Below are 27,493 nucleotides of genomic sequence, written 5' to 3'. Positions count from 1 at the left end.
TCAAAGGTATATTCATCTTCATTATGTCACAATACAAAATCCATGTAATCACATACAAAATACTGTGCTTCATAAAAAGACACCAAATACATATAAAAAATGGAAGAATGTATTCCCTTTCCTCATTGCCGGGAGATAAGTCTGTATTGTAAGATGGAGAAAACTGGAAAGGAAGGCTTTAGTGGTGGCAGCTAGCCGTACAAAGAACAGTTTTCACCAGCAAAATGCAAAGGGAAGTTATGACTGAATTCTGCATTTTGATCAAAGAAAGGGCTTTAATAATCATTCCGAAACACCATTATTATTTAACCCATTTGCATCTTATGAGGAGCTGTGGTCGCACGTAGTGTTTTAGCACATGAATCAAATGAGCTCAGCTTGCAATAACGCAGTACCTCCCTTATCTTCATATATTAGATTCCGTTTGCAATATATTTTCTAACACAATGTAGGGAACTAGAGGCACGTACTGTTTGTAAACGACGCTGTCTTTGACACTGGAATCGTTGAATAACAGTTTATTTTCTTCAGCATTCAGCACTCATTACGCAGTCGAAGCGCTTTCACGGTAATGTTTATGAGAGATTGAAAGCACTCACAGACTGTTTTAGATGGCCATTGTGACAATGACGTTTTGGAAAAGTTCGAGGATAGTGATGCGCCAGGTTCTTCCAAACGCGCGCGCCCGGTGACACTAAAGAAGCGTAGTGGTTGGAGAAAAAAAGACTATAATCCTGATATATATATACATTTTGTGGATACAGTGGTGTTTCAGAAATACTTACAAAAAATGTGTGGTCCGCCCACCGTCCGAAATTGCGATGTTTTTAGAGTACACGGATCGGCTCTTAATGAAATTATTTCAAGTGAAACAGATGTACCACAGCCAGCAGTCACTCAAGGAATGAAGAATGGGCAAGTCACAACCTTCAATGACAAATGCAAAATTTGAGTGAATTATCTGCATTAGTTTCTATTGTATGCATGTTTTTGTGTGAAAGGTACGCTCAAACTACGCGCGGGCATATTAAATGTGATTCCACGGGAACAATGTGGCCATTTATTGTGACTCAAATGGGTTAAGTTCCCAAGAAGCAACCATAATTTACTTATTTTCAGTGATTCAAGCTCTTTACGCCAGTTCAATAATGAAATTACCAGAGTTTTGTGACAACGGACTCGTTAAATTATTTCTGTCAATTACTGTCTTCAGTTTACAATTCGAGTACTTCTGAAACATTCTATTAACTGCCATTTAAAAAATTATAAAGCAGAAAAATAGGTTTCAGAAGAAAAAAGTACAAAAAGTGTGTTTTACTTACTTGTCACTAATTATGCCAGTATTTAGATTTTTGGAATCCTAAAAGCAGAGAATTGGACAATAGCCAAAAAAATAATCAAGTGTGTAACTTCAGTGGCCAGGAAATTATGAACGTTGGTCCAACATGCTGCATAGCACAGAACTATGCAATTTCAACTGGGACTCAAAAGGAAAGTCTTTTCACAAATAAGAAACACACAGTTGTGAACTGAACGCAGGCTTTTACGGAACAGTACTGTAGAACATTTCTCTGTGTTATAAGAAAGTGCTTCAAATGTAATTCTCATTTACACACAGCATATTTTCAATCTCAATGTTCAGTTGTACATATCATGCGTATTTTATGACGAGGTAAAATGGAACTGGTTCAAAGAGAACACGTTCTATGGAATCAGTTTAACAAAAAACTTAGGTTGAGGTGAAAAATTCAGTCATATCTCCCCCTTAATAATACCAGCATGTTAACAAAGTGGCAAGGGTCTGCTGTCTGTACATCATGCAACTGGGACACTAGTGCAAGCCTTTTGAACGTTGTCAAAATAGAGTAGAAGTCTGGAATAGTGCCGTCCAGAATATCTCAGATTTAGACGTAATGCAATGATGAGTATGTACCCCTAAAATCTCTTATTGTAGGGATTCAATACGTTTTCCTCATGCTGCTCAGAATTACTGTTGTCAGCTCAAATTCCACGGGAAAAACCTGCATCACATTGGCATGTCTCGATTCACTGATATAACGTGTTATGATCATATGTATCGAATGTAAGTTGCATATAATGTCTTCCCAATTGTGATTCAGGCTGATGACCCAGTGGAAGGGTAGAAACTAGTCCCTAATATATAATGATTGAATAAATAATTTACGGTAGTGAATAGGTGGACCCTCCAATCTTCGCTAATAGTGACAATTGTCAATATGGAACATAATGAAATTAATTTCACATGCCTGATATATAGTGAAGTAACTGTACCTCCCCTTGCTCCGCACCCTGCAGGAGGTATCAATGCTGAACTACATCTGCCACTATACACTTTCATGAGGCAGAGTTTTCAGCTCTTGTTTCCATCAAACATAAAAATCAAAACTGACTGGATGTCAAGGATCATTTCACAATAATATTTCCTGAAATGAACTTTGAAGATGAACTGAAGATATGATTTGTTTTGTTCAATTTGTATTTGATTGTACAGTGAAATGGCATTATACCAAACACCAGTATAATGAAATGTTCAGAATTGCAAAATTATCTTTTGGCACCTTCCATTTCATTTTAATGAATTTCAAACTTTCAATATAATAAATTGTAATCTTGCCTACATTTAACTCTTTTCTTTTTTCAAAATACATTTGAAATTTACCCTGTTTCAAAATATTTGTCCCACTGAATTTTATTATTCGGACAATATGGTAGCAATTTTCACACATTTACACAATTGGTCCAGCAGGATATAAATTTAAAAGTAACTCCTAAGTCCAGCTTTCTTTTTGTGGTGAAAATTTTAGCCTTATTTTGTTATTTCTATTTTTATTCTTTCTTGGCAGCTTGAACCTCCGTTCGGGGCGCGTCCTCAATGTGTTAAAATATGTATTATTAGTCTCGGGTAATGTTTCGAGTTACTGATTCAGAAATCAATCTCTTAATATTTTAAGAAATCTATACGGTCATTCCAGAAATTAATTTGACAAGATGGCTGTATATGTATCACCTAACTACATACTTTTTCCTATGTATAACTTAATTTTCGGTTCTAAAAAACGCATGATGAGTGAAAATGTTTTAAGAATAATAAGTTGTCAAACCTGCATATTTAACATTACGGTACAGATTCTTATTGTAGTTGCAACACAACATGGACAGCTATATGGTTATATAGTATAACCTAATCCAGGTACAGTACCTGTTAATCCTTTTATGGGACAATTTCCAGGCAAAATTAATCAATTTTCTGTTTGTTCCAAGCTATCAACCTTTGCAAGACTACAAGGTGTTCAGTGAAATAAACTATATTCATTGTACCAACCTCTCTTCCTTTAAAGGAAGCAGTTCACAAGTTTCAAAGCTGTCCGTGAAGACTGGTGCGCCGGTGTCCAGCTTGGATTTTTAACATTATCATTTGCACATTTCAGACAGACAGACCTAAGCATTAACATTTTTGAGGTAGTTTTACAGGCAAGAAGCAAGAACTTTCAGACTAGAAAGAGAATCATAGACAAAACAATGTCTACACGTCCTTCAAGTACGATTGAGTCTCTTCTGCAAGCTAACGCCACACAGAAAACCCGTTCAGAAAATAACCCGAGCTTTAACAATGTACAAAGTCTTGGAGGCTCACAGCAAGTGGTACTGTACATTAACTATGCATTTCGTTCAGTAGCTGTTGCTGACATGTCAACATTTCTTACTGCTTCAAACTGGTAAAAACATTTATTTAAATAAATATTATATCTGGATTAAAGCCACTTTATATTAACGAGTCTTAACAAAAACAGTTTCGTTGACTTTCATCAGGGCAAAGCATATGAAGGAGCGCTGCTGACAAGCATAGAAATTGTTCAAGGAATGTGGAAGCCACGACCTAATTATTCACGGCCTCCTACTGGCTGGACTTTGGGATCGTCGCACTGCGCTGGGGTGGTCGGGAGGAAAGTTACCGACTCACCGCCCTCTGCCGACAGTTTCTGGAGTGTTCTGCGCTCGTATATTGGCTCGACAGAAAGGCTTGTCAGCACTAGGGTGAAAGAACACATCAGATCAGTGAAGAATGTCGCTCTTTCATCTTCCACAGAAAATGCTATCAGCCCGTCTGCCATAGCAGAACACTTCTACAGTACGTACGTTGGGTATTCATCCCAAAAGTTGGTTTGATTCTCCACAGCTCTGCCAACAGCCTAGAAATCACTAAAGAGGCATAGTAGGAAAATGAGGAGTGAGGTAGTTTCCCACTGCTTCCCTCACGGAGGCAGAAGTTGCTATTACATATCAGTCTGCCAAGCCCATCGAAATGCATGCACCAACCGACCTTATGAGCAATATTTTCACACCATTCATAGCAGGGACTGGCTGCATAAGTAATGGCATTACTAGCACTGCTCATACCTCAGTCACTTTCGTATCGTCAAAGCCAAGGATGAGACTGAGCCAGATCAATGTTCCAGCTCATACCAGAAGACATAGTGCACAATAAACACTACATCTCGCATGTAAAAGACTTCTATGCTCAACTTGTGAGGGAAGCCATAGAGATAGAGCTGTGCTGAAGTAACTTTAACAAGGAAGACTGCTTCAAGTTGCCATGTACACGGAGACCTGCACTCCAGAAGGCGCCTGCCTACGTAGCGTAATGGTTAGTATTATTAGTCGCCGTCTTCGGGGATCCAGGTTTGATTATCGGCACTGCCAGGAATTTAAGAATGGCGGGATGGCTGGTATGTGGTAGCACCTCACCTCCAATACGGGTGCACCCGAAAAGAGCTGCACCACCTCTGGATGAGGATGCAGCCATGGCACAGTGAGACACACTCCAGAAACTGTCAGCAGAGGGCGGCGAGTCTGTAACTTCCTTCCCGACCATGGCGGTCCACGATTTCTGCGTTCCTTGAAGAATTTCTATGCCCAATGTCAGCAGCAGACCAGATCAAACATGCAAGTGTCATTGACAATACGAACAGCAGGATCGCCAGATATCCATATGGAAATGAGGCCTCACAGCCACTTGAATGAAACAATTCACGGATATATTTGTGACTGGAACTGGTAGCAATGAACAATCTTTGGTTAGAAATGAAGAATAGAGAATATATTTTAGAAATAAGAGAAGAGTAAATCTGTACATATGGGAACCTTAATCATGGTACTGTGCATCAGTGATCAGCCGGTATTATCTCAAAGTTTTGAGACGTTTGAGAGAAAAGGGAGAGACTTTCGGAGCCTCCACCACGACAAGGCTACTGCCGTGACCTATTCCCGTTCATTTTTTTTTTTTTGCTATTTCCCCAACCTGAATTTCACCCAGAAAGGACAACAATTGGAAGCAGTTCAAGAATCAAAATGAAATGAAATTGTAGGCATAACTGTGCGTGATCTCCTAAATAGCCTACCAGGAGCTTCCACAACTGGAAGTGCCGTTGAGAGCATTGTATTAACAGAGGACAGGACAAAGCTAAGTACGCAGAAGGTGAACCCTCTACAGAGATTATTTGAAAGCTCAGTTATTTTTTGAACAGACCTTGTATTTGACCTCTCTTTGCCAATATAATAATAATAATAATAATAATAATAATAATAATAATAATAATAATAATAATAATACGTACATTGTTGATTATTTTGGACACACCTCAGAGCACCTGTAAATTACACATCTCTAGAACATCTTCAGCAGGAGGGCAGTGTTTGACCCCATACACAGCCTGCTTTCATTCCTACAATTACAGTAGAATATGGTTTATTCCAATGATTTTTGTTCACATTTTCCATGCGGTCCCTTGACATTACTGAACATTATCTTAAAAATGTGTGTTTAATTCAAATATTACACTGCTTGAATTCAAGTAAAAATACCATATTAATGAAAATGCATACAAAGTCTTTCATAGTGCACTGGCACTGCCGGTGGCTCCAAGTAGCCTCGACAGTATGCACTAGCCATGCGTCTTGGTGGGTGTGCTATTTACCAACCGATGAGCCCAACTTAGCACACTGGAGTGAAACGCTGACAACCATGAATGAATTTATAATGTCCAATAACGGACCAACTATATTGGTATTATAATATGGGAATGTACACTGCTTGTAGGACAGTGTGGCGTGTCAGGTTACTGCTTTAAAACCAGTCTAGTTCACTTAAACTGTGTTATGTTTAGAACCGTGTGCAAGTTTTTAGAGCATGTCTTTACTTAAAAGAAAACTTAGTAAGTATGCTCTGTGGTTTTTTTTTTCCTGGTGTCCTTTCAGATTTGAATTAACCAAGCTCTACTGTAATTTAGTGTCATTTCATTCTTGTTCCACTGATTAGCTCTTAATATTTTAGCAACATCAGGACACAGTAAACTATGCCATTAGACTGAGCATCCTTGTCTACATCAGCCATTCCTCAATTAAATTTATTTTCCAGTTTACCTCTGCAACCAGAAAATTCATAATCTGTCAGGTGATCCATAAACCTTTAAAAAAGAAGGTTGCACTTCCCAAATTATAAAAATCTATACACTCCAAGACAGAGACTCAATGTACTTGTTTTAGACAACGCAAGTGCACGTCAGCTCGAAGTGACGGCATAGGCAGGCAGGTGACCGGCGTCCCCCATGGCTCGCACCGTGACCCGGCCGCTCGGCAGAATGCTCACCCACGTGATGCTGCAGTGATTCAAGGTGAATCGCAACCAGCCTTCTGCAGGGAACTGAAGAGCACTGGAACCAAGTCAAATCGTCAATCAATACTTCATTTTTATTTAAGGTCGGTAACCCATTTACATTATGAGACAACCGATGGAAAAGCAATTGGAGTATGGGAATGATATGGTGATGACATTCATCGACATTGAAAAGACATATGACAGTGTCCCCAGTACAAAAGTTTGGGATCGTCTGGTGCAAAAAAGGAATTGGACAGGGATTAATAAAAATGATCATGGCAATGTACAAGGAATGTTGTAGTTGCATGCAAACACAAGTTGGCAGGACAAGTTGGTTCAAAATAACTAGTAGGCTGAGACAGGGAAATGTTCTAACACCAATCCTGTTTACAATAGTAATGGATGACATCATGAGAACAGCAAAAGCAGCATATGGAGGAAGAGAAATGAAGATGTTATTTGCAGATGATATTGTGATTTGGGAAGAAGACATGGAATGTTAAAGAACAGTTGAACGTGGTGAATGGGAAGATCAAAGAATGTAGATTGAAAATAAGTCTAGATAAAAGTAAAACTCTTGTTATGACTAGAGGGGAAAAAGAAGGGGAAGGTCAGATTAGACTTGCAGACAAGTCTCTGGAAGTAGTGGAGACGCTGAAATACCTGGGGAGTGAATTAATGGAGAATGCTAGACTGGATGCTGAAATTAGTAAGAGGATTCACGCTGGAAGTTGTTTCTATCATAGTGTAAGAAACATGTTATGGGACAAAGATGTGCCAACGGAAGCAAAGGATACTATGTACAAGATGTATTACATACCTATAACAACTTATGGAGCAGAAACTTGGACAATGACAAAGAACGATGAGAGTGAAATACAAGCAGCCGAAATGAAGTTCTTGAGGAGTATGATACAGAAAAGTAGAAAAGAGAAAATCAGGAATGAGAAAAACCAGGAAGAAATTGGTGTAAAAAAAATTATTGATAGAATAGAGCAGTGGCAATTAAGATGGTTTGGGCACAAAGTGAATGAGTGATGAAAGAATCCCAAAACAGGTGATGGAAATGCAAAAGCAAGGAAGGAGAGGCCGCGGACAACCACGATTGAGATGGAAGGCCACCGGGACCCAGGGTTGAAGGAAAGACCGAAGAAAGTGAAGAGGAACCATATTTGCCCCTACCCGGCTACAGCTGGATAAAGAGTAACCCAAAGTTTGCCACTCGTCATTTTACACATACATTTTGCCGCAACTGGTGTGTACTGCCTAAAAGAGGAGGCAGGAACAGTATATCTTGCTCAAGATGAAAATGAAAATCCACAGTCTGTTTCCAGTCAGGAATGGAATGAACGAAGCTCGACTTCATGTGGTGATATAGCATTATAACATGCACTACACTTACACATACCAATATATTGAGTTTGTACTACGACAGCCAGATAAAAGTACGCTTTTAAATTTATGCGGCAGTTTGCATGTTTATCTGGAAGTTTGGTTGTAAACGCGTCCTATAACTTCAGTTTATGTGCGATCTTGGAGAATATTCTTGAGTTTAGCTGCCGAAGTTGAGAGGCAGTTAACGCTCTTATCTGGGCTTTTCTCCTATCACGGACACAGCTGTAAGAATCAAGATGGCTGCACATCGTGATGAATCTAGATCTACATGATGCTATATGAAAAATAAGTTGTTACAATGTACTCTATGTATATATTTATAAAATATATCACGCTTCCCATCCAGCAATTACAAAACTGTTAAAGATTTCCCAAGCTAGCAAGTTGGTGCCACTGACTATATGAGTTGCACGCAAGCAGTGCAATGGCAAGTCAATACTTGATGCTGCACGCTGTTATTTATGGGTTCGAGTCCAATTAGTCTAAATTCTTTTTACCTTCTAAATGTTAGTCGGCAGAGTACTAGAGGTGACAGTAAATGTTTTTTAATCACTAGAGTGTGTGCCAAAAGCCTAGGCTCTATTCCAAATCTCTCTGTGGCGCTCATATGGAGTAAGGGTATACGACGTTGATGGTGATTCGTCCGTCAAATGAGGACATTAAGGAGGTTATATTTGTAACAATTTACTACTGAATATTTACACTAAAGAGAGATAAATGTTTTGCAGTTACTAACACTGTCTTGGAAAAAATAAAGTAACAACTTATTAAATTATCAACAATAAACTGAATAATTCATTATGATTAGGCAGAGATTCAGACACCAGGTGTTGGATTGTAGAACTTTCCCAGGAGCAGACGAGGACTCTGACCACAACTTGTTGGTCATGAAATGCCATCTGAAGTTGAAGAAATTGAAGAAAGGAAGGAATGCAAGTGGGTGGGATATAGACAATTTAAGAAAAGAGTGCGAGGGATTGTTTCAAGGAACATGTTGCACAAGGACTAAATGAAAAGGCTGAAGGAAACAATAGACGAAGAGTGGATAGTCATGAAAAATGAAGTCAGTACGGCTGCTGAAGGAATGTTAGGAAGGAAGAAAAGATCAACTAAGAATCAGTGGATAACTCACTAGACCTGATTGATGAACAACGAAAATACAAAAATGCTAGAAATGAAGAGGGTAGAAAAGAGAACAGGCGATTAAAGAATGAAGTGGATAGAAAGTGCAAGGTAGCTAAGGAAGAATGGCTGAAGGAGAAGTGCAATGATGATGAAGGTTGTATGGTCTTAGGAAAGGAAATCTTTGGAGAAAGGAAATCTTAGGTTTATGAATATTATTAAGAGCTCAGATGGAAAGCCACTTCTAGGGAAAGGAGAAAAAGCAAAAAGATGGCAGGAACATATCCAACAGTTGTATCAAGGTAAAGATGTAGATGATTTGGTTCTGGAACAAGAAGAGGCTGTTGATGGAGATGAAATGGGAAACCCAATTTTAAGGTCAGAGTTTAACAGAGCTGTGAGAGACCTAAATAGGAACAAGGCACCTGGCGTTGATAACATTCCCTCTGAATTAGTGACTGCCTTAGAAGAAACTAGCATGGCAAGGTTATTCCATTTAGTGTGTAAGATGTATGAGAGAGGAGAAGTGCCATCCGATTTTCAGCAGAATGTTGTTATACCTATTCCCAAGAAAGGCGGACCTGATAAGTGTGAAAACTACCACACCATTAGTTTAGTATCTCACTCCTGCAAAATTTCAACACGTATTATTTACAGAAGAATGGAAAGATAAGTTGAAGCTGAAGCTGAGTTAGGAGAAGATCAATTTGGCTTCAGAGGAAATGTAGGAAGACATGAAGCAATCCTGACTTTACGTTTGATCTTAGAGGATCAAATTAAGAAGGACAAGGCCACATACATGGCATTCGTAAATCTAGAAAAGACATTCGATAATGCTGACTGAACCAAGCTATTTGAAATTCTGAAGGTGATTGGAATCAGATACTGAGAGCAAAGACTTATCTACAATCTGTATAAAAATCAGTCTGTAGTGATAAGAATCTAGGGCTTTGAAAAAGAAGCAGCAATCCAGAAAGGAGTGAGGCAAGGCTGCAGCCTGTCCCCCCTCCTTTACAATGTTTACAAAGAACAGGCAGTAAAGGAAATCAAAGAGGAATTTGGAAAAGGAATCACAATCCAAGGAGAGGAAATCAAAGCCTTGAGATTTACCCCTTATATTGTTATTTTATCTGAGACTGCAGAAGATCAAGATGTTGCTGAATGGTACGGACGAAGTCTTGGGTAAGGAGTACAAGATGAAAATAAATAGGTCCAAAACAAAAGTAATGGAGTGCAGTAGAATGAAGGCAGGTGATGCAGGAAATATTAGATTAGGAAATGAAGTCTTAAAGGAAGTAGATGAAATTTCGTTACTTGGGTAGTAAAATAACGATGGCAGAAGTAAGGACATAAAATGCAGACTAGCACAAGCAAGGAAAAGCTTTCTTAAGAAAAGAAATTTGCTCACTTCCAACACTGATATAGGAATTAAGAAAGATTTTTCTGAAGACTTTCGTGTGGAGTGTGGCATTGTATGGAAGCGAGACATGGACGGTAACTAGCTCAGAAAGAAAGAGAATAGAAACTTTTGAAATGTGGCATTACAGAAGAATGCTGAAGGTGAGATGGGTAGACTGAATCACAAATGAAAAGGTACTGAATTGAATTCGCGAGAAGAGATCGATTTGGCTAAATTTGATGAGAAGAAGAGAGACTGACAGGACACATCTTAAGACACCTAGGACTTGTTCAGTTGGTTTTTGAAGGAAGTGTAGGTGGTAAGAACAGAAAGGGTAGAACAAGATATAAATATGAGAAGCAGATTAGAGCAGATGTAGGATGCAATAGTTATGTAGAAATGAAAAGGTTTGCACAGGATAGGATGGCATGGAGAGCTGCATGAAACCAGTCCATGAATTGATGACAACAACAACAACAACAAATTGAATAATTAATAATAAAATGAATTATCATCTGCCCTATTGATTATGACTATAAACTTTACTTTCGCTGTAACATGCATCCAAAAAACAAAATTTTATTGTGTATTAGGAATTATTTGATAAGACTGATGAGATACATAACATGAATCTAACCTTTTGCATCCTGGCTAACATCTTCAGTCTTTTTATTTTCTACAACAATTTCTGAGTTTCGTTACATATTTAAGTAAAATTTCTTCGTACGTGCAAGGAAATGTTAAGTGATCTTCTCATGGATGCAATTGCTACAGAAACTCTAACAAGTCTACCAACCAAACATTACATGAAAAATAACTGGTCATGTGATTAAAAAGTGTTTGATCTCTAATGTATGGACGGCACAGAAGACTATGCTCTGTACGAAGACAATGATAAAGAAATAAGAGACAATGAATTTTAATTACTGATGGTGGTAACTGACTAAACAATGGCAGAAAATTTATTCCTTAAGCTTTGTGTGCTTCATTCATATTTTTAAAAATGTCATTTCCGATTTTCCCGGAGTTCAGCTTATAACTGAATAAATAAGGTATTATTCAGATTGTTTAGTACTGTATTCATTAATTCATATTTTGATACCCTACTAATTTTCGAGATATGCACATATATAACCCTTCTCAACTTTTTAGCATTTAATAGCAAATAAACAGACCACGAATGGATCAATTAGGCATTGCAAGAACCAGTGAATATCCATACTCTTCTGCAAAGTATAACAGTTATAGATTAAGTTCAAAGTGAAAAGAAATGGTTTACATTAGAAGAAAGTACTAATCAAGTTGAAAATATCCTGGACAGTCCAACACTGAAGGAGAACAAGTCCACAGCAACCACTGGTGAAATCTGGCTACGCTATTTAAGGACAAAATAAATACTGTAAATAATACCCGCATATATATATTTTTAAATGAGGCACAAAATTGGGGTGCAGGTTTTATTTAAGTCAATTTTTGCATTTTTTGTTGTTGTCAAAATCAGCCTTCCTAAAGTTAGGGTGTGGGGATTATTTGCGTAAATAAGGTATTTAATGCCTGGAGGAGATTCCGTAGTCCACTGACGTACTTCAGTACCTTCATACAAAAAACTTAGCAAGCAAGCAAGCAAGCAAGCAAGCAAGCACGATCTCGTGCATTAATCTGTACACAGTAGTACTTTGTGCCCATATCTGATTCTTCTTTCTTGCGCACCGGCCAAACTTAGGACCACGCCAATGCCACTTCACTTCCTTCTTATCATCCCTTCTTCCTTCCTCTTTCTCCACAGTGCAACCTTGATAGTCAACAACTCGTCACTTTCAGGTGACCAACTATACACACTTGTGTGATAGACTGTATCAAACATGAAGTACGAAAATAATAATGATAGAACCCCAGGTGGTAACCAATCCACCCCCGTTCATGACAGGGCATATAGGTCGTCTGATTCTGGGGGACCTATGCCTTCATGTGACCCAGTCAGAACTAAAAGAAAAAGGAACATCACATACCTAGCCACGATCAATATTAACTCCCTGATCAAGACCGGGAAACTTAACTTACTAGAGCCATTTAGAGAACTATTGAAAGCTGGCAGTAAGTGGGAATGGACACAAGATCATGATAGAGCTTTCCTAAAATTAAAAGAAGGATTCAGGCAAGCGGTTGTTTTGAGATACCCCATGCCCGATAGGAAGTATGTGTTGCTGACGGACGCATCTCACTGTGGTATCGCTGGTGCATTATGTCAAGTAGATGATGATGGTAATTTAGGGATTGTGTCTTTAGCTTCCAGAGGTTTAAGTGCTGCTGAAAAGCGTTATACTATAACGGAACTTGAATTCCTAGCTATCGTATACTCCCTCAGTAAATTTAGGATGTATGTTTTAGGTACCGAATTTGAAATTAGGACGGATCATCATGCTCTTTCTTTTGTATCCAAGTGTAAATTATCATCTAACAGAGTTAGCAGATGGATACTCGCCCTACAAGAGTATGATTTTAAGGTAACTCACATTAAGGGAAAGAATAATGTCCTTGCTGATTTATTGTCACGTGATCCGAAGTTGTGCGAAGAAGGTAGCCTTCTAGAGCCACGTGAGGGCATTATTATATGTACATGTCTGTCTAAGGAAAATGAAACTGCTCTAAATAGACTACGTAACCTATTGGTTGAACAGTCGGTAGACGAAGAATGTCGGGAACCTTTGTCTGTACTTCAGGGAGGAGAGCAGCTCACTGTGTCGCATGGTAGGCACACGTACAAACTGGTTAACGGGTTTCTAGCCAGGAAATGTGGCGAGGATTTCTGGGGGATTTGTGTACCCAAAGCGCTACGTGTGGAATTGATTTGGTTTATCCACAAGGAATTAGGACATTTTGGAGCTAATAAAGTTCTGTATGAGATCCGACAGAATTTTATATGGGACAAGATGGGAAGAGATATAAGAAAAATTCTTTCCACTTGCGATCTGTGTCAGCGTAGCAAAGTTCCTAACCGCTATTTAGAAGGACCTCGTCAGGCAGTAATCTCAGAAAGACCTGGTGACTTGGTGTGTACTGATTTATTTGGACCTGTGGTTAAGGGACAGTTCGGCTTCCAATATATTTTAGTCATTATTGATGCCTTCTCGAAATTGGTCAGATTATACGGTATGAGAAAAGCCACTGGAAAATCTTGTAGTCGTATAATCAAAGAGAAGTATATCCCTGAATTAGGTACTCCTCTTAGAATATTATCAGACAGTGGACCGCAATTTATTTAGAGAAAATGGAAGTCCATAATTAGAGAGCTAGGTATTACACAGGTTCATTCATCTATTAGATACCCTCAGGGCAATATGTGTGAGCGCGTTATGAAAGAGTTATCTCGCATGTTTAGATGCTTAGTGTTCGATAAGCATACAGCCTGGGTGGCTCATTTATCCCGCATAGAGACATGGATCAATGCAGTTCAACATGAAAGCACGAGATTGACGCCGTCACAAGTTCATTTTGGTTGTAAGCCTCAGAATGAACTAGTGAGAGTGTTAGGTTTGCCTGAGGAACCACCTCGTAATGCTGAATTTTACGTCCGACTGGCACGGGAGAACCTGATTAAATCTGGAGATAAACGTAAAAGGCAACAGAAACGTAAAGTACTTGATAACTTTGAGGTAGGTGATATGGTTTTGGTGAGAGTTCCCATGTTGTCAAATAGTGAGGATAAGGTAACAAAGAAATTTTTTCTTTTATATCAAGGCCCTTATAAAGTACATAGAAAACTAGGACCCTGTGCTTACAAGTTAGCGGATGGCGAGAGCGTAATGAATGGTTCATATAACATTAGTAGTTTACGGAGATACCTGTCGTGTGAGGTGGCTGAACCGGATTGTGAGATATAGGTCAGTAACTCGGGGAAGTTGCTACTGGTTATGTCAGACTTCGAGCGGTATGTGTTTACGTCTCAATTGTGGTGGTATTTCCTAGTTGTGTTTGTAAACAAGGGAGGTGTTTGTGTAGCGGTAGATTTACGCTCGTTCATTGACGATAGATCATCTGTTTTCCGTATGTGAGGCCATGAAATTTTATATATTTGTTTTCTGAGATGTTACAGAAGGCTAATTAAAGCTGACGACGGCAAATAATTAATTTTCCCGTATGTGCATTTCTAACTTGCAATAATTTTACCGTGAGCTTAAATCACGTGTGTATTCGAGTGAAGTGTATTGCATCCTGCTTCAAGATAAGGTTGAAACATTCGAAAGAGTGATAAAAGTGTAAATTGTGTGTATCATTTGTTTTCCATGGTTTTAATGTAAGAGATTGGAAGAGAACGTGTTACTGCTATCTAGCAAAGAATGTCGGAAAGATGGGGTGTAAAAGGACAAATAGACACTCGGCAGAGTCTGTAATCTGAATTGTATATATTATGTTATATTCTCTAGGGTAATCTTGTTTTTTTTTTACAAAAGTGAAAAGTTGCTTGTGTTGGGCATAATTTAGCATCTAAACCTCAAGATGAACTGAAATAACAGACAGTCGCAATGGTAAGCAGTCTAAAAGAGATATGGAAAGAGTGAGATATAATTAATTGTATGAAAATAATGTCGCTCGTTATGGGCAGGTAATAGAGGTATTTCAAGTCAATGTGGGAGTAAGTGTGTGAGTTCTCAACTCATGTGATATTTGTTAAGAACTCATGGGGGCGTATGTAACGTTCCAGACGTTACAGTGTAATTATGTTAATTTTATTATGTGTAATTAATTCAGGAATTTAACGTCATGATATTTATCTTGGTATGTAATTGTATTATAATTCATGTTTAATCATTTGCTCACTATCATTTCATTACTTTGTAACTACGACTTGTAAACGAGGGCTGAATATCCTCATATTCACTTAGATTCTTGCGACATTAGTTTAAAATTAACTTGCAGTAGATTTCCTCTATCTTGCCACATCACCGAGGAGGAAGGAAGGACAAATTTAGACATCAAGTTCTGAGAAAAGCTAGCACGTGTTCAAGCGTGGTAACGTAAGCTACCGTATTTCGACCAGAATTATTCGAACTGATCAATGCCTATATTTTCAAAGGAGCGTCATGTTGCCATGGATACTGAGTGAAAGGACGAATAGAAGAACAGTTGATATCTTGGTTATGGCCCGTCAACTCTAAAATCTGGAGTGGGGAGAGACGTGTCATCTGATTGGACCACGTGTAGCGACCTGTAATTAGCGCGAGAGAAGGTTATAAAAGGGCGTGTTGGAGCTCGTGGCTTCATCTTCTACTGATCTTCTGATCTTCTACGACTCTCTTTGCATTATTATTGATCTTCTACGTGATAATCTACTTGATTCTTCGTCTCGATACTTAGAAATTCTGAATGAGGGGTGTATAGCCACTCTCATCAGGAATTACGTACAGCACGGCTACAAGACCGGTTAGAACCAGTCGAAGTCAATAGATAGTTTTAATCTAGATAGAAATGAAACTTCAGAGAACATTTTCAGTAAAGTTGGAAGGATTCTTAATTGAGTATCCTCTCCATATAACCCAAGGTGGTTCTTCTAACTATGACTTAGGGCTTATCTCCAATATATGGGATAAAGCATAATAGGGAGTGTTAGTTTTGAAGTCATTTTCCAATTAGTGGGAGGTGCAATTTGCAAGGCAGGAATGGTACTTAGATGCAGATGAAGAGATCTCAAAGACGATCGGTGAAGTTCCAGCTACAAGGATGGAAGCTTTCCAAGGACCAGCAGAACAAGACTACATGGTGAGCAAGCGAGTTAAAGATATTGCAAGTTTTCGCGAAGTAGAGTCATTCAATTTTTTATTAAATTCATTTTTTATTTTAAATTCAGTTCTCGTTAAACCGTCGTCATTTATATTAAATATAATAAATAGTATTTTTTAGTTCATTTTAATCAATCTGCCTTAATTAGCCTTTTGATTTTTAATTCTCCTGCTTAATGATTAGTGCACTATCACCCCACCCCTGTGATAAGAGTCCGTCCAAGCTTGATTATAAATTTTATCTTTAAGTCCTCAACTTAAAGATTGGCGCCCTTTGCTTGCTTGGTTGCATTTCTCATTTGATGATTGTTCTCCGAGAGGGGAAGTCACAACACCCTTGAAATCCTGAAAGACAAGAACATCAGCATTGCAGCCTTACAAGAGACTAGGTTCCCAGATGAAGATGCCATGGAGTCCCAAGAATATTGAATATATAAGGGAAAGCCTGGTAAGAGTGTCATGATGAATGTACCCTTCTTGGGAACAGGGTTCGCAGTATACCACAAACTAGTTGCTAGCATACTTGGCTTCTCTTCACCCAATGACAGAACTTCAGTAATATCCTTCAGGTCTAGCAATAGGGGATACTCTCTGGTTAACTTCCCTGCTCCTACCAATGAATAACAAGAAAAACCCAGAGACTACACATAAGTATTGGGACACCCTTGGGGAAACCCTAGACAACATCCCACATCATCATACAACAATACTGCTGGGAGATTTCAATGCTCAGATTGGGAGAGAACAGAAAAACTGGAAGATTGTAGGAAGATACCCTACTCATAAGAGAACCTACAAGAATGGGGAACGGCTAATCAGTCTGTGCACCAAGTATGGATTACTCTTGAAGTCTACGGCTTTTAAACGCCTACCTAGGAAGGCCATGACGTGGCGCAGCCCAAACAGCACGATGGGCAAGTTCCAAATTGACCATGTATCAATAGACAAGAAGTACCACTGCGACACTATGAACATGAAGGTTTTACAAGGAGCTAACATAGACTCCGATCATTACCTGTCCATGGTTAAGATGAATCTGAAACCACTGTATAAGACCAAGGCTATGCTTATGAAGAAAAAGAAGATTCCTAGGTTTGATATCACCAAACTTAAAGAAAACAATGCACGTTACCAAGAGAGTCTGAACCAACACACCAATAGGATTAACACCACTACAAAATGGGACCCACTTCGGGATGCTATAACAAACGCGGCTCAGAAGACGATCCCCAACAGACCTAAAGAAAACAAGCACTTATGGTGGTCTAACGAATGCAACAAGGCTATAGAGGCCAGGCGACTAGCATGGCTCAAATGGAACCATCATAAAAACTAAACCAACCTAAAGCCTTTATTACACAAAGAAATAACACCTCCAGCATCATAAGAGGGGGGAGAAAAGAAAGTACAACAAAGAACTGATTAAGCAAGCCGAGGAGGATTTTGGAAGAAACAACTCCAGAGACTTATACAAAGGTCTAAAACAACAGACGACCCAGTTCACACCCCAAACTTTACACTTCCAGAGAACAGACGGATCACTGTGTCTCAATGATGATGACTGCATCAAGACCCTAGCTGATTATTTCCAAGGACTTTTGAAAGCTGAAGAACCTGCGCAGTACCTCCCAGTTAGAGAACCAGCTAACCCGGACACCAAAGACATCCCTCCTACCACCTATGAAGAAGTAAGAGAGACCATTCAACTTATCAAGAACAACAAAGCCCCTGGAGAAGACTGAATAGTAGCAGAAATGTTGAAACAAGCTGGTGAGCAAACATTCAGGCACATACACAAAGTAATCTTCGACATATGGGCTAAGGAAAGGCTCTCAGATGATTGGACATCAGCCGTTATCCACCCAATCCACAAGAAGGGATGCAAAACAGATCCTAGCAACTATAGAGGAATATCACTCCTTTCAGTATCGTATGAAGTCTTTTCCAAGATTCTGGAACGGCACATAACAAGACAACTGGATAAAGAATTAGAAGAATATCAAGCAGGGTTCAGAACTGCAAGGTCTTGTGCTGAACAGATACAAAATCTGAAGACCATCGTTCAATATAGCAAGAAAAGATGCCGACAGTGGGTAGGTATCTTTGTCGACTTTCAGAAGGCATATGACTCCGTGGATAGAATCATACTCTTCAACACTTTAAGAGAACTGGGACTAAACGAAAAAATCAATAGGTTGGTGCAAGCCACCCTGCACAACACCATTTCCAAAGTTAAGTTTAGAGGTCAATTATCAGAGAGCTTCACAATCAAAACAGGGGTAAGGCAAGGAGATGGTATCTCACGCATATTATTTAACTGTGTCCTGGAAAAGATCATAAGAGAATGGACCAGGTCATTACCTGAGAACACCGGATTAAGGGATGGGGTTAAAATCGGACAACAGAGAATTCCATGCCTGGCCTTTGCTAATGACCATACTTTATTAGCAAACGACATGGATGAGGCCACTATGCAGCTTCAAACACTGAACTCTATAGCAGCTAAAGCGGGCCTCATGATCAACATTGGAAAGACCAAGTTTATCACCAACATCAAAGATGCCCCTACAACAATTGGAGTTTGTGATACAAAGCATATCACGAGAGCTAAAAATGTGAAGTATCTTGGAGAGTGGATATCTGAGGACCTAAGTGAAACGATGGCTCTTGAACAAAGGAAAATCAAATTAGACAAGGCCTACCATGCCTGCAGAAACCTGTATGCCTCAAAGCATTTATCAAAGAATGTAAAACTGAGACACTGTAATGCAGTAGTCAGACCATCAGTCCTGTATGCAGCAGAATGCTTATCCCTAACTAGAAAGACCCCACTGAGAGCCCTGCAAGCGCAAGAACAGAAATTCCTGAGAAGAATAATAGGGCCAAGGATCCTACCAGATGGAAGACGATGGTACAAACCCAACAATGAGCTCTACCAGCATCAAGAAAACCTCATAGATGCCATCAGAAGAAAATGTCTGACTTTGTATGGACACCTATACAGAATGGATCCTGATAGATTATCCCATAAGATCTTCAAGGTTGCTAACAAAGGCAAAGCTAATGGATTCCCCTGGACCAAACAAGTGGACAAAGATCTTGCAGAGCTTAATATTAATCAAGCCGCCATTACTGACATGAATGCATACCGTTTAATGGTCAAAACTAAACCTTTCCTAACATACCTTACATCAGCTAGCCACAAAGGAGCTGGGAATTGGTAAGAGGAGCGCAAGAAAGAATTCATTGATAAAATGAAGGAATACTGGGCCAACAGGAAGACTCAAGAGGCCACTAAGAACACAGTCCAGTACGCTACAAGGTGCAGACGATGACAAAAACACAGCTAGAACACGAGCACCGTGGTCCACAGACGGCCTAAAAACAAAGGGAAAAAAAACAGTATTCAGAGAACTCAGGCTCTACCATGAAAAGATGCAAGATTCACTTACCGACAAACAAAGTAGCGGATTACGTTGGCATGGCACACCAGTATCTCATAGCTGTCCGCCTTCTGAGACGCATGTGCTCGGTGGAAGTACTTCCTAAAGGCAGCTTCAATGCGAGGCCCATCCTGGAAGAACTGCTGCCGAACACACAAACTTGTCTTAGTGTTAAGGACTGAGAGGACAATCCACAACCATAAGGTAATTTAGAAAATCAATCAATCAATCAATGATTTGCATTTAGGGCTGTCACCAAACTCGTTATCAATTCTTCACCTAGCTTTTTCTTAAACATTTTTAAACAACTTCAAAATTTATTGAACATTTCCGTTGATAAATTATTCCAATCCCTTAGTCCTCACCCTATGAATGAATATTTGCTCCAATTTGTCCTTTTGAACTCCAACCTTATCTTATGATCTCCACTCAAGTTTATTCGTCTACTAATGTCATTCCACACCGACAGCTCGGAACAAACCACTTAATACCAATATAATGGGCCGTTATTGGACATTATAAATTTTCCAGCTAACTCATCCCTGGTTGCCAGTGTTTCGCCCTCGTGTGCTAGGTATTTTAAATTTACTCATTCGGGACAAATATTTCAGATTCCCTATGGGAATCAACACCCATATCACAAACCACAGTCGAGGATCTCTTCTCCTTACTCCCAAGTCTTCCCAGCCCAAAATGCGCAACATTTTTGTAACACTACTCCTTTATCAGAAATGTCTCGGAACAAATCGTGCTGCTTTCCTTTGAAACTTTTCTAGTTCTTGAATCAAGTAATGCTGGTGAGGGTCCCATACCACACACTTTATACGCCCTCTCCTTTACATCCTTACTATAACTCCTCAACACCCTCACAACCATGTGAAGAGATCTGTAACCTTGTTAATATAAATACCCCCAATGAAGATCATTCCTTATACAGGGTCTTTATTTATGCTTGGAAGGGACTTTCTCACTTGACCTTGGCCGCCAGTGACTGTTCAGTTGCCGGCTACCGCGTGTGCGTGTGTGCACGGCAGAATACGGTGCTCAAAATCATTATCATGCATTTTACTCACCATGCTTACAGTTTATGCTGAAAATGTTCCCCATGCGCTGCCAAAATAATCCTAATGAAGTTTTCAGTTACTCTACCAAGTTCTTCAGCACTGCTGGATGCAATTGTAACTCGTATATTGTCTTTAAGTTCATTTAGTGTGTGAGGGTTGTTCCCATAAACTACATTTTTTAACATTCCCCACAAATAAAAATCACATGCCGTTAAATCTGGGTCATGACGGGGCCACACATTTTTACTTATTATCCACGTACCAAACACGCTTCAGTAAGGAGATAACAACCTTTACGTCTATTTTTATTGTTTAATGAACTTGTAGGTTTGAATCTCTTGGCCAGTTGTTTTATTGTCCGATTGACAGGAATGGATCTCCCTGGAAATTTTGCTTGAAACTTTTGTCTTGTCCTAGCGTACGACTTTCTGCATTTAATGTAAGTATTATGCAGATATACACGTTCACTTAACGAATATTTCACACACATTACAGCACTATACACAATCACAATAAAACACTATACAATACGACATACAGTACGCAGTAGCTTCATTGAACACCCTACTACCTCGGAGTTCAGCTCTCAACAACTGCAGAGCGTCGGAAACTGCGCGTGCCAGCGGCCGGGAGTGACCTGTCATTGGCGATAAACTCGCTTCCAAGCATAAATAAAGACCCTGTATTAACACCTAGGTACTTAAAGTGTTTGCCATGAGGTACTTTCACCCCCATCAACACAATAATTAAAAATGAGAGGAATTTTCCTCTTGGGGAAACTTACAACTTGACTTTTCATACCATTGTCTGCTGTCCTTGTCACAATCCCGCAACTCATTCACTACTCTCTACAGTATAACAGAATGTGTGTGTGAAGACAAAAAATATATGACAATCCAGACAATACAGTAAGAATGCACAGATTTTCCAGAACACTGGTGATTACTGAAAACAAGAATCGTCATCATCATTATGATCATGGAGTGAATTTAAAAAGCTAGTCATAGGATATAAACTTCATGGTAATTGTAATCACAATAATAATTATTAAAGTCATGATGGTCCACCTTTCAATACTATAATATGCGATATTAATGTAATTCAAAATACTGCATATTACAGTATTGAAAGGCGGACCATTACAACATTAATTTAATAATTATTATTGTGTTTAAAAAGGTAGCTTGAAACTTTGTATGAATGATATAGTAAGCACTATTCAATTCTTTATCTCTCAGGTAATTGTGCAAGAACACAGTATTTCCACACTATCTTGTTCCTCATTCCTTAAATAATATATCCAATAACATTTAAGTGTGCCTACTTGTAAACTGGCAACAAGCGGCTTCTTTATCCAAACCTATACAAGCTGGTTACTATGCAGTCAGGAGGAAATCCTGGCAACAACTTTCAAAAGATTTATATAAGCGTGACAGAATTCCATAGCGTAGGACCAGAAGTAATTACACACTCGAATCAGTGCTATAGCGGCATGGCGTCAAATACAATCACTGAATGTTAAAATGTATATTTAATATTGCAGTAAGTAATAATAAAGAAGGGGTATGATGGCGCAGCGGTCAAGCTGCGTGGATCATCAAGACTGATCGAGTTAGAGTCCCGTTTACTGCATATGTGATTTTCGAGGTGAAAGTTGCATCCGGTGGTTTGGATTTTACATAAAAATTGAGGTCCTGTGGCTTATGATACTGAGATTATCGGTCACATAAAACTACAAGCTTCATTCCTCCTCCTGATAATAATGTATATAACTATAGATACTGAAATGTACCCTACTTAATAAAGTAAAGTATTTTTATGAATTGTCACACATTTAACACTAATAACAGTGAATGTAAAATGAACTAAATATTTAAAAATAACTGAATATTCAACGCTTAAGTAGCCTACAGTTTCAATGAAAGCTTGGTCAGAAAAAATAATCATAAGTTGAAAAAAAAAAAAAAAAATTTTTGTTCATTCTGTTTCTGGTATAGGCTCAACAAATACCATTTCCCACGAGTAAAGTGAGTCACCGGTAATTTTCTTTAGATTTCACTTACATTTAAAAAGCACTCATCTTTTTGTCGGTGGTTCACAAAACAGTTCGGCTTCATCGTTGCACTTGCAAAATTGATTACAAAAATATCACCATTACTTTCAGTTACAGTACAAACATGATATTTTGAAAGTTTCTTTCCGCTATATTTTCTAAGTACGAAGTCACCCACTTCAAAAGCCATATCACGGGGTGGATTTGTGTCATTTGCTTCAATCTTATAGTCTGGATGTAGAGAGTGTGTGACAGTACTTCCAGAATAATATTTCCTTGCCCGAACTATATATTTTTGAATGGCTCCACATAATGAATAAGTGTTCCTGGTAGTGCACAGAAATCTCCTTTGGTCGAAGTCCACAAAAAGAAGACCGACAGAATGCGTGGTGTGGGTATTCTTGTTTAGAAACTTCGTATGAGTCTTGCATTATGAAGCACTTTAAATTTTTTTATGTCCAGAGCTGTCCTTTACGGAGATAAAATCTCTTGCTCGAGGAGATGGCCAACCGATATCATCTGGACTGAGAAATTTAAGAACTTCTGGATTTAAAAGTGCTTGCCGGAGGTAGATGAAATTGCGCCAAATTTTACACTCAGCGCAGAAACAACTTTCCGTTTCTTCTGTGGACTCACTGGTAAAGCCTGCTCCGAACGCTTTATAGCTTTCCCCAATGTTTGCTTGCGTTGGCGTACTCTGCTCTGCAATCGATGTTAATGATTTTGTTGGACTTGTAGAACAGGAAACAACTGTTGATAAGCCTTGATGTTTTTTTCTGAGCTCTGTGTTTCTTCACCAATTCTTGTACCTGTTGGCGACGTACGCGTAACTGGGCAGGTATCATCTTTCTTCTCGCAATATCATTTACAACGTTCCTTGTAAGCAGCATTATTAAATTTCACCTGAGTGTGAACACCGATTGCTATTCTAAAATACGTCCTTTACAAGTGAGTGTGATGCAGAAACTGAATCCTGTGGGCAGCGTGTTGCAGCAGCAGGGAACTTCCCGGTTGCCTGCTCGCAAGAACGCTGTAAACACACAACGTATTTTACTATCAGCCTCGTATGAATCCATTTGAAATTTTAAACAAATGATATGGCAGCTTAAAAGGGCGTGCATTATTGGCTTTACATACTAAGTTGCATTCAAACCTAGCCACGCACTTTTCGTGTACAGAAACTTTTATATCTTTTTTTTTTTTTTTTTTGCTAGGGGCTTTACGTCGCACCGACACAGATAGGTCTTATGGCGACGATGGGATAGGAAAGGCCTAGGAGTTGGAAGGAACCGGCCGTGGCCTTAATTAAGGTACAGCCCCAGCATTTGCCTGGTGTGAAAATGGGAAACCACGGAAAACCATCTTCAGGGCTGCCGATAGTGGGATTCGAACCTACTATCTCCCGGATGCAAGCTCACAGCCGCGCGCCTCTACGCGCACGGCCAACTCGCCCGGTACTTTTATATCTTTTCAATTGCGTGTTTACACGGCCTGCAGCAATAAATTTGTCACTTTATTACACCTTGTATAAACTGTTAATAACATAAATAAGTACTTTACTGAAAAGAGAGAGAGCATTAGAATTAACATTTACTATAATTATTTTCACAACTTTTCATCGTAATAAATGGGAATTCCTAAAACTATTGAGAAATATCAAATGAATTTAGCCTCTACATAAAGGTTCAATTAAGCACACAATTAAAAACTGAAAGATATCAATAAATGAACACATATAAAATTAATAAAATGTCATGTTTTATCTATCATAAAAACAAATTGTTGAGTTTTATTTTAAACTTTACATATTCCTACTGGGTGGAGTCAGCCCTCAATGGAAAATGTCAGAGGCTGGAGAATGACTGATCCACCACGAATACAGAACTTACATAGAACTCTGGCTTCCAGTGACCGATTGGAGGCTCAGGAGGGATGGGTGCACCCTCGACCAACAAACAACAGTCAGTAACTGGAACGTCAGGCAGAGCTTTCTCGATGTAGCTGGAAGTTTCGTTGGCTCTCACCAGGGTCGAACGGATCAGCTGGTTGTAGGGGAAATTCAGCTCTTTCAACCTTTCACCAGTGAAGACAGCTTGTTTTCTTCCTGTGAAGATAATTTTTAAAAACAATAGAAATAATTACCAATAACCAGAGGAAATGCCAACATTAACTTTTAATACTTTTCTTAACACATTAATGTTTTATGTCATTACTACAACTTAGGCTGATTTAAATAATATTTTAGATTCTGCTGTATGATCATTGATAGTGTTTTCCTTTCCTAAATCAAACTGCTACAAGAAATATTAGGATATGGAAAAGAAAAAAAGAACATGAAGAAGAAAGGTAGCCTACACCCTGGTCAGAGGAAAGAAAGGAGCTACACCCGGAAAAGATATCGGGCAAAAATGAACCCCAAGGTCTGAACAACTCTGGTCCTAAGTAAGCCCATTCGAATGAAGGAGAATAAGAAGACAGCCTATATATCCTTGGTCATACTTCTTTGATTTAAGTCACACCGACACAGATAGGTCTTATGGCGATGATGGGATAGGAAAAGGCTACAAGTGGGAAGGAAGCAGCTGTGGCCTTAAGATACAGCCCTAGCAACTGCCAGGTGTGAAAATTGGAAACCACGGAAAACCATCTTCCAGGCTGCCAACAGTGGGGTTCGAACCCACTATCTCCCAGATGCAAGCTAACAGCTGCACATCCCTAACTGCATGGCCACCTCACCCGGTAAAGCAAACATTTACACACACATATCTCCAAGTTATAAACGAATATAAATTTCAAGAACTACAAGCTCCCACATACACGGATGAGTGTGGCATCATAGTATCAGCACGTTTCTAGTAACAAAAAGATTAAAAAATAGTACACTTCCTAATATATTTACCCAATTCAGTAAGTGTCTTCTCATCCTCCTGTTTAGCAGATGTGTTGTACTGCCCATGGCGAATAAGCAGCAGGTGACGGGTGAACTTAGGCTTGGCTTGCTCCACCTCTTTATTATATCTGTTGTCATCACTTTCTCCCTTGGAAGGTCTGACAAGGCTAGCTGGGTCCATCCTACAAGACGGTATTATATCATACACCACCTTAAAAAATTAAACTTCATTATGTAATAAAATGATGCAAGTGTATGATGACATAGAAAAATAATATCGCTCAAGCTAGCAATTGAAAAGACTTCAGTAAGCCGGTTGCAATAAGCACGTGCTTTGAGGTTACCTACCGGTCCCAATTGTAGTCCCATTTATCTTTTGCCACAAAATTTGTTGTCCATGACGCAAAAGCCTGCCGCTTCTCTGCATCGTGGAAATAATAATATGAAATAACAGCTCCGCCACAAGCACTTAATCCTGCTATCACATACGGCCGAAATCGCGAAGCGACATGCATACTTAGGAGCTATCAAATTTGCTTTCAGTTTCAGTAACACCTGACTGACAGCACGCCCATTTCGAGAACCAAGGTTGCCAACAGAAAATTGATACTGCATACAGACAGAACAGACGACATCTGTCGTAATGGATTGACAACAGGAGCGACGAATGCGTGTGCAAATTATGTGGGGAAAATATTGAACGATACCACTTCAATAGGTGTAGCAAAAGAGGGAAGACCTTACATGAATATAGTAAAGAGTAGAATAATTTATATATGGCCATTGGCTGCAATAAAACTTTATTATATTAACAACAGGAGAAAAAGTTAAAACCGTTTAAGGCTGTATGGTCATTATGGAGTATAAAATATTCATCTTATGTTCGTGAATACTGTCCGAAGGAGCGTAACTAACGTAGCTTTAACTTCTCCATAACTGTAAGTGCTTTCTTTCGTTCATATCTGGATACCTACCAAAGAGGATATGATACCTACTCAAACATCAGGCAGTGTCCTTCGCCAAATAATTTCCTATAAGTGGCAATAACGTGCGAGCCACAGCTTCCATGCTTGAAGCAAATACAGTAATTCAACGAACCTCATCCTTAAAGAAATATGGACTGCTGTCGACATATGCTCGCGAAATAATGCGACATCCAGGAAATTTCCCACTATGTGAGGAGAAAACTGAGATCCATGAGAAGATTGAACCATAAAATTGACTACTGAGCAGTTTTACTGTACTGTGAACTATAATATAAATCAGAAATAAACGGTTTGGGATATGTTACTGTTTTCAATTTTTTTAAATATTTTTTTTTTACAAGTCGCTTTATGTCGCACGGAATCACAAGGGTTTTTCCTTGGTTTTTCCGTAAGGCGCACATTCCATGTCGTGTGGATCGTTGTACGTATGGCAACTTAACAAACATAAAATATCCCTACAATTGAAATCCTGTTGTTTGTTTAAGTAGTTCCTTAACATGGCTGACATTTCATACTTATGAGGTGTGTGATTATTTATTTAATGTATTTAACATCAGAAAAAGTTAAATTTTGCTATGATATATTGAATAGTTTAGCATGATGGTCTCATTGTATATTTTCATTCAGGAAGTCAGTGAATTGACATTTCGACGTAAGAGTTGGCTGGAGATTCTTTAATGTTAGTTGA

General features: G+C 39.0%; 1 protein-coding gene across 3 annotated transcripts; it reads right to left on the bottom strand.

The window, feature by feature from the left end:
* Positions 1-26,362, bottom strand: Pgam5 (Phosphoglycerate mutase 5). Of its 3 annotated transcripts, none has more exons than XM_067158657.2 (5): positions 26,168-26,362; positions 25,829-26,001; positions 24,819-25,033; positions 19,822-19,955; positions 1-6,731 (listed from the first exon to the last, which is right to left on the bottom strand). In XM_067158657.2, the coding sequence occupies exons 1-5, from the start codon at positions 26,332-26,334 to the stop codon at positions 6,581-6,583; spliced, it is 840 nt and encodes a 279-aa protein (XP_067014758.1). In that variant the 5' UTR covers positions 26,335-26,362; the 3' UTR covers positions 1-6,580. The 3 variants fall into 3 exon arrangements, with proteins under 3 accessions (XP_067014758.1, XP_067014759.1, XP_067014760.2); XM_067158658.2 differs by having other exon boundaries at positions 19,822-19,952; XM_067158659.2 differs by having other exon boundaries at positions 25,829-26,030; positions 26,168-26,323.
* Between the last annotated feature and the right edge of the window lie 1,131 nt (positions 26,363-27,493).

This window comes from Anabrus simplex, chromosome X (genome assembly GCF_040414725.1).
Source record: "Anabrus simplex isolate iqAnaSimp1 chromosome X, ASM4041472v1, whole genome shotgun sequence".
In the NCBI taxonomy this organism is placed as follows: domain Eukaryota; kingdom Metazoa; phylum Arthropoda; class Insecta; order Orthoptera; family Tettigoniidae; genus Anabrus; species Anabrus simplex.
The sequence above is the reverse complement of the archived record's forward strand: the minus strand, read 5'-3'. Positions and strand labels throughout refer to the sequence as shown.